This window comes from Nestor notabilis, unplaced genomic scaffold (genome assembly GCF_000696875.1).
Source record: "Nestor notabilis isolate BGI_N333 unplaced genomic scaffold, ASM69687v1 scaffold26257, whole genome shotgun sequence".
NCBI lineage: Eukaryota > Metazoa > Chordata > Aves > Psittaciformes > Psittacidae > Nestor > Nestor notabilis.
The window spans coordinates 9,945-18,618 of record NW_009935533.1 but is presented as its reverse complement, the minus strand read 5'-3'; the positions used below and the strand labels follow the sequence as shown (position 1 = coordinate 18,618).

The 8,674-nt window shown below is 36.2% G+C and overlaps 1 protein-coding gene across 1 annotated transcript in view; it reads right to left on the bottom strand.

Moving 5' to 3' along the window:
- Positions 1-255: 255 nt before the first annotated feature.
- The window catches only part of LOC104408335 (cytoplasmic dynein 2 heavy chain 1-like), a gene marked incomplete at both ends in the record, with an annotated part of 18,047 nt that continues 9,628 nt past the window's right edge, over positions 256-8,674 (bottom strand). The window contains 9 exons of the mRNA XM_010017901.1: positions 256-520; positions 1,174-1,373; positions 2,427-2,542; positions 3,298-3,521; positions 3,680-3,862; positions 4,068-4,250; positions 4,749-4,951; positions 6,487-6,637; positions 8,661-8,674. The exon at positions 8,661-8,674 is cut by the window's right edge and continues 142 nt beyond it. Of these exons, the coding sequence (XP_010016203.1) occupies positions 256-520; positions 1,174-1,373; positions 2,427-2,542; positions 3,298-3,521; positions 3,680-3,862; positions 4,068-4,250; positions 4,749-4,951; positions 6,487-6,637; positions 8,661-8,674 (1,539 nt within the window). The remainder of the gene's footprint in view (positions 521-1,173; positions 1,374-2,426; positions 2,543-3,297; positions 3,522-3,679; positions 3,863-4,067; positions 4,251-4,748; positions 4,952-6,486; positions 6,638-8,660) is intronic.

Sequence of the window (8,674 nt, the reverse complement as noted above, 5' to 3'; positions counted from 1 at the left end):
ACAACTCTTTGTCTGTGGACATCCAGCCAGTAAATTCTATAAAGAGATTCCTTACATTCTTTACCTTCTGCTGTCATTTTTGCTTTCTTACCACAGAATTTGCAAAGTATGTATCAGCGTTCTGACTAAGATTGTCACCAAAAGTTTTTCTTACCTTATGCTATCCACAAATAACAACACATATAGAAATGTGTCTGAAAATAAACAATTTCAGTAGTTTAGGCATAAGTACATATAACTCCCTCACAAACATACCTTGAGGTTCTCGTACGACTTGTCGAGCACTATTTGTAAGCACGCCATCAGACCATTCTCTGGTATCCATGTCAATATGGCCTAGCAACTGATGTCGAGGCATAGCTTTGGGATTCATAGTGTACTGTTTCACTACTTTGCCAGTTTTACCAAGGGCTGCCTTTAACATCCGCCAAAGTGTTGATTTACCTCCTCCACTTGGACCTACAATAACTACACCCATTCTTTGACGTAGCTGTTCATATAATTCCAAAGCCTTCTTGATCTAGATAATAACAGAGATAATGGTTATTATTTAGCTTTACAACTTCACAATCATTCTTTTTACTGTTTTCCAATTAACCCTGCATGCACTCTATTTGTTTCGAGAATTTTATTTTTTGAAACAATAGATATTTGGAGAAGTAATTAAAAATATGATACCAAAGAATATCAAGAAACTTATTTTGCATGTTAGAAACATTTCACTAAGTTACTAATATAAAAATATCAGCCTTCTTTGGGCATATTTTTACCAAGAAATTAATGAACAAAACTTCACCCAGCCCTACAATACATAAACATAGATGAGACACAGAACTGTTTGATAAACTAACCGTTCACTTATTTACTTCTTTCACTGTCCAAAATATTCATTCACATTTGTACCTGACTTTAATGAAACTGCGTCAGATGTTCACATGCTAATTTACCTTGCACTATTTTTCTTTCAATTACACAACTGATACACCACATTTCAAATACACACACTTATTTTTTCATATACATGTAATTAGAATCAAACTTCCAGTTACTCTCACTTCTTCAGAAAATATTTCTTTCAAAAGTAAACAGATATTAATCAAATGAATGTAATATTAATCAATTATAACTTAGAATAACATTTTTTGCTGTTTTATTGCTGTAGTTAATGTGTACCTGGGTGCTTATAATTTCCAAGTTTGCTTCTTCAAAGACTTGTTGTAAAGCTGTAGTTAACTCTGCATATTCCACGTCTTTAAAGTCAATGCCGGGAAATACATCTTTAACCAGTGCATCAAAACGTGAGCAGTCCGCAAATGTAAGCTTTGACATGGTATTAAGCCGCAGAGCCTGCACCACCATGTGACTTTCATTAACTGGAAATAAAAGCAAAGAAGCCAGATGAGTTTAAGCTGTTTCTTGGGTTTTTTTTCCCTGGGAATGTATCAGCACTTGAGGTCACGCTGCTAAGACATTGAAGGTGGAATCACAGTGCAGACTACATTTTAGTTCATGTACCCCTCTACTTGGAATTTAGACGAGTGCCTTATTTTAAGTTTCATATATGCTCACAAACCCGTTCTATGCAGATATGAGATGGTTATGATGCTGGCTAGATAGTACATAATAGTTTAATGATTAAAGTGGGACTAAGAGTAGCAGCACACAATAGCTTACTCATTAAAGTACTCATGACAGAAATTAAGGACCTGGATTCTAGATCTTACTCTTACCAGAGGTGGTTTGAAGTCATGTCTCTGAAGCGTGTCCTAATTATCTATGAATATTTACAACTAAACACTCTCCACAACTCCTCTGGAATCTGAACTACCATGGAAATAAAAGTGTTTTGGGACCAGAACAAAAACAACCACAAGAAAGCTTTACTCTGCCAGAAAAGTTAGGATGCTCATGATAGGAAAGGCACAGGGCTCTGATCTCTGTTTTTTTTTCTTTTTTAATCAAATTGCCTTCTCATGTAAAATATACACTTTCAGAGAGCAGGACGAGGAACCACAGGTGAAAATTATCCTGTGTTTCTGCCCTCCTAAATGCAATCTAATACCATGTAACAATTTTAGCAAACCTCAAACGGAACCAGAATGGTCTGATGACTGATGAATAATGATGGCATCAGAGCATCAACCTTCCTGTCCTAATCCAAGTGAAAACAAGAGTCTTTGAGAAACACTCAAAATCATCCCAGAATAAAGTCCTATACCTGTGTTCTTATAAGAGCTCCATCTAGAACACGACAACAGTCTTTTGCAATCTCCTAATGGAGGACTTTCACAGATATTTTTTTATTTTTTAAATTGCCTCCAGATCCAAGCCATGGCTTCTCAAAACTCCAGTGAACAAGAAACCTGTAGTGAATGATATCTGTACAATATCCCAAGTAATCAGAAGTTCAGTATGGTCAACCTTACTTTCTTTCTTTGCTTCACTTCTCTTCAGCTGATGAAGACGACTGCCACAGCCTCTCAAAACAGTCTTTAATGCTCGTAAACCCCAATCATAGTGCTGCTGTGGTGTCAGAAGCTCCCTGAATTTAAAAACAGCAATGATGTAACAATCTTTAGGTGACAGTGCCTGAAATTTTTATTTGGCAAATGAATATAGTTCCGGGCAAAAGAGAGACTGATGAGTATTTGTAGTGCCATCTGAAATGCCTTTCAGAGATATAAGCAATGACACTGAAATTTTCAGAGGGAGTAATGTAATTACATTACTAATGTATTTATAATTGTCCCTTACACCATTATTTAAAACCTCAGAAGTTTTTTCTAATATATTTATAACCAAACATTCACTTGCATTTCAACCACTTCAAGAGTCTAAATGCTACACAATGCTTGTGAGCACTCATATGTGTGCATAATAGGGGAGCAGTACTTTGCCATCTTGAGTTTATAACTGCTTTCCAAATATTTTCACACCTGAACCACTCAATATATTGCAAGACTTCTATTTTGTAAGTTAAATTAATATCTACAGAGATTTACCATTCAGATTTAAGAGCTGTATTGATTGTAAAATTTTTGATGACTCCAAACCTGTGGTTTTATGCCTGGTTTTATTTCTGACATATAGCTTCCTGTAATATCCAAATTATAAAATATTACAGAAAATTAACAAAGTATGTGTAGATTGTATCCCTACAGTAATGCTTTGGCATAGTCTAAATGGAGAAGAAACATGATGATAGTAAGATAAGCACAAAGATCAATGCTAAAAAAAAGCAGAAAGGAAGAGAATTAGAAAGGTAACACAATTTGGGGTGGGGGGAGGGGAGCTTACCTTGCTAGATTAAAAACAGACACTAATTTTCTACCGAGTATTTTAGCATCCTTAAAGCCTTCTGAATACAAAATCACTTCTGCAATGAGTTCATTGTCTGGATGAGTCATAGCAACTGGCCTGAAAAGTTGTTTGAGGTTATCAGGCAGTTTTTGTCTTCCTCCATAACCTTTTCCAGCAGGATTCAGAGTGATAAAAATTCCAGAATTATGATCCACTTCAACCTAGCATTAGAAGTGAATTGTAATAGTATATCGTCATATGAAACAGTATTGAGCAATGCTGGGTGCACTATGTCTAGTTACAGAAGTCACTTTTTAAGTTTAACGCTGTTGTTTATAGACTATTTTTATAAGAAAAAAATAAGTAAGTTTTGCTGTACCTTTTTGCCAAGCATCTCACATACAGGGCTATGTTTCTTCAATGCGTGTTGGATTGTCTGAATCTGCATGGATACTGCAGACAGTACAGCTTCCTCAAGTCTGTTGAATTCATCAAAACAGCCCCAGGCACCACACTTCAGTAAGCCCACAAATATGCGCCCCATCGACTTCACGTCAATGCCCTTTAAATTAAAAAGCATACTATCAAAATTCAAACAACATGAAGACAATGAAAGACTGTTTTCCCAGCTATTAAAAAAAATGTAATTGGAAATGTCACAAATGTCTAATGGAATCTGACAAATTATCAAAAGTATTTCTAGAATATTCCTTTATGAATTATAGGCATAGATATCTGTTTCCTAAATTATGCATAACCATATTCACCTCATCACAATTGAAGACTAATACTTGTCTTCCAAGAAGTCCACCCAAAGCCTTTACTGATTCTGTCTTTCCAGTTCCAGCTGGACCATAGGGATTTCCTCCAAGGCCCATCTTCATAGCTTGAGTAAGAGTTAAGTAACACTTATCTGTCAAAGGTGTATAAACAAGTTTAGGGGAATTACCCTGCAGAAACAAAACAAATTATATTAATTGGTAAACAGAAATTATTGATGATGCACTTTAATTATATTCATAATTCATTAATTTGAAAATGTAACACAATGCTCAAGATTACCATCTCATTAACCACATGAATTTGTTTACAGTTATGAAGTTTTCTTGATTTTATAGCGAATATCAAATTGTGGAATTTTTTTTTTCGAATTACGGAAAAAGGGTCAACACAGATGAAACTGCACTCTGATATACAGAAGTAGAAAGCTTACTAGAAAAATATTTATATGATAATGCAGCCATTTTCCATATAAAGCACCTTACATTTACCACACTAATATCAAGAATGAAAATGATTACAGTATCTTTTAGTATCTTCTATGAAACAGCATGCTAAGGAAACAACAAAGTTGAAAAAAATAGCAACAGTTGGGAGGTAATCAGCAGCATATGTGGAAGTGTTTGAAACATATAAAAGCCACCAGGAAAATATTAAAAATACCACACCTGATATTCATAAGTATATTGGAGTTCAGCATCTACCATCTGAACATAACATTTTTGGTCTTTCATATAAAATCTCAGCTGCTTCTTCCAAGCCCAATTTTCAACACTGTGAACTTGAGCTTGATTCAGCTGCTTCACCACATCAATGTTATGAATGATATCAAGAATCAGAGCTTTCAGTTTGAGCTCAAGGATTCCTGATTCTGCAAATAAGCACACACAAACACACAAAAAAAAAAAAAAAATCATAGCATTGTAGTAAGGAAGATACACATTACCCAGTCTCAAATTCATCATGCTGCTTTCTAGTACCAGCAAATTTTATTCAGATCTTGTTTCAATTATATACAGAAATATTATTTATTACCTAAAGTAAGCAGTATAAAATGAGATCCTGACAGAGAATGTGAATCATAATGTAAATTCAGTCATTTAGAAGTGATTCTGTCTGCCTCCACACTCTATAGAGAGAGATAGAGGCTTTTCTGGAAAGTAGTTTATTACAGGAGTGTTTACAACCATGTCCACTTCAGTAATCAGTGTGGCACAATTCTGTTAATTCATCTGCTGCTGATCTGAAAACCATACTACACACAAACTGGCAATTTTACTAAGACAATTAGGATGATGCAGAATGAATGTTCACTAGCAGATTGGGTGCATTAAGTGTACTCTGAGAACATACTGTTTAATTCAGTTTCATTTGAAGGAAGTCCAGTTTGTGTTCTCCTATACCATTCCATGAAAGGAATATTAAATGAAAGTAAGTGGGGATAATCAGGCAACTTACTTCAAACTCATGCCTATTATCCAAACGAAAAAGTTACTTTAATTGTATTATACAACAGGCGGAATGAATGCTCTTCTATAACTGATGACATTTCTCCAATGGCTATAGCAAAAATGGAGAAAGGGAGCTTAGATAAATAAATACACAGACGGCTGAGAAGTAGGTGATAGGAATTCTATACCTAGTTAATACATCAGATGTATAGCTGTTTACTGTATGAACTGTTAAAAAATGTGGTGGAAGATTATCAGCTACATGTCAAATTGAATTGTCTTATACATATAAGGTATAGAGTTATCAGAGTACAGAGACACCTCACCTAACCTCCACTATAGAATTTTACATCTGAGGTAGTCATTTAAAGTCCCCTTCTGGTCAAAAGAGAGGAATAAGCATTCAAAGGCATAATTATTCTAACCTATTTGCACTGTATAAGATTCAGAACAAACATGCCTTGAGATTAAGTAGTTTATTGATATTCCTAGAGAGGTATGCAAGAATTATTAGTTCAGATGTAGACGTATACATCTAAGATAGAAAAAGAGCATCACCTACACAGCAATACAGAATATATGGGCATGACATAAAGTACTGGGTTTTGGCTAGTTCCCGTGAAACATAACATTACAGCAAAGTTCAGTAGGTGAAGACAAATTATCAGTAAATATATGAACCAAAATATATGCATTTAAAAAATAACTAGAAGAGGTTTTCACATACAAATGCTTCAACGTAAGTTTTAATCTAAATAAAAATAAAACATTGCTCACCTTGTAACATTAAATACACAAATCTTGGGAGTTGTAAGTGGGTAACTTTATGTAACTTAACTTTATGAACACAAACTGAGATAGATTTATATAATTTCCTGCTTAAGTAAACAGAACATCAAATACTATAAAACTATAGTCATTATGAATAATTACATATTAACAATGATTTTTATACCTGTACTCCCAGTATCTTCTATACCACTATCAATGGTAGTATAATGTTCCAGTTTAGCCATGAGTTCTAATTCTAATTGTTGCAGACTATGGTCTTTGATAGCACTTTCAACATCTTCAGTGAACTGAATTTGTTCTGCCAAGGAAAGAACCTTTGGGAAAAAAAGTTCAAATTACATTTTAGAAATACAGAAGACATTAAAAAAGAAAAGTTAAAAAAGTTTTAAAATTAATTTGTAACTGCTTATTATGTTTGATATTTAAAGTATTTTACTGTATCATTCTTTAAAAAGCCACACATTTGCTATGCTCCTAAGAACATAGATTGCCACCTTAAAACCTGACAAAATTTAGTGAAAACCTGCAATATGATCCAATACAGCAAGTCCCTTATCTGTTCTGCAGCATGTGCTAGCAACACATCTTTTCCCATTAAATGGTAAGTCAGATGGAAACCTAAGCTTGTTGAATATGGGCTCAGCATGCCTACAATATGGTAGTTGTGTAGAATCACAGAATGGTTTGGGTTGGAAGGGATCTTGAAGATCATCTAATTCCAAACCCCCTACCACAGGGAGGGGACACCTTTCACTTGAACAACCTGATCTAGTGGAGGGGAGTGATAGACAGGATCATGCAGCAAAGGGCATGGGGTGGTGTGACAAGGAGGGATAAAAGAAAAAAACAACAAAATCGGGCTTAAGAAGGATCACCCCAACCCCACACTTGCAGCTCAGCAAGGAAATGCCTACAAGGAGGAGAAATCCCTCAAACCCTCTCCAGAAACTCAACATGCTGGGGCACCTCTCTGAAGTGCCTGTACACCAATACATGCAGTATAGGGAATAAATATAATGAATTAGAGATCTGTGTGAAGTGACAGGGCTATGATCTTGTTGGGATCGTAGAGATGTGGTGGGGTGGCTCCCATGGCTGTAGTGTTGCAGGGGAGGGATACAGGCTCATTAGGAAGGATAGGCAGGGAAGACAAGGAGGGGGAGTTGCCCTTTACATAAAGGAATAGCTGGAGTGCATGGAGCTCTGCCTGGGGATGGATGAGGACTCAGCTGAGAGTTTATAGGTTAAAGAGGACAGGTCAAGGTGACATTATAGTGGGTGTCTGCTACAGCAGGCCACCTGACCAGGAAGAATAAGAGGATGAGCAGCCTCACATTCACAGGCCCTGGTCCTCATAGGGGACTTCCACCAACCCAGTACATGCTGAAGGGGCAACATAGGTCATAAGCAACCCAGGACATTCCTGGAGTACATGGATGACAACTTCCTCTTCCAAGAGATAAAGGAGCTAGTGAGGACAGGGTGCTTTACTGGACACAGTCCAGTGAAAGGCCACAAAAATGACCAACGCATCTCTCCTATAGGGAAAGGCTGAGAGAACTGAGACTGTTCAGCCTGGAGAAAAGAAGGCTCAGGGTAGAATCTTATCAATGTCTATAAATACCTGAAGAGAGGGTACAAAGGTGGAGCCAGGCTCTTTTCAGAGGTGCCCAGTGACTCTAAGAAGTGATGGGCACAAACTAAAACACAGAAAGCTCTGTCTGAACATTAGGAAACACTTCTTTACTGTCAGAGTGACTGAAGACTGGCTCAGGTTGCTCAGGAAGGTAGTAGAGTCTCCATTCCTAGAGACCTTCAAAAGCTGGTCCTGGCCAAACCAGCCTGAGCAGGAGTCTTGGACCAGATGAACTCTAGAGGTTCCTTCCCACCACAACCATTCTGTGATTCTGTGTGATTCTCTGTGCTACTGGCCAAAATTGCATTAAAGAATTTCATGTTCATGACTATTTCTGCTTATTCAGCTAAGCTGTACAAACAATATTTTAACCAGCTTCAAAAAGGGCTTTTTTGTGTTACTAAGTCTTAGCAGCCCTGCATGTAACATTGACTACAAACTAACATCAAGATTTACATAAAATTTCATAAATAGATGTTAGATCAGGTGCCATGACAAAGACTTAAGTATTTCAAATGTTTACAAAAGAATTATAAGAAAACATATTTTTACGAAGTTCTCCATTCTATAAATGAATTAAATGGATTTGTTCATGGTGAGTTTCTTCCAAGCCCATATTTATACTTCTTTATAAGCCTACAAAAAGTAATTTATTTGGTAAATCTAAGACTACATAGTGGCATTACTGGATCAACTGCTACCTGGGAAGGAAAGA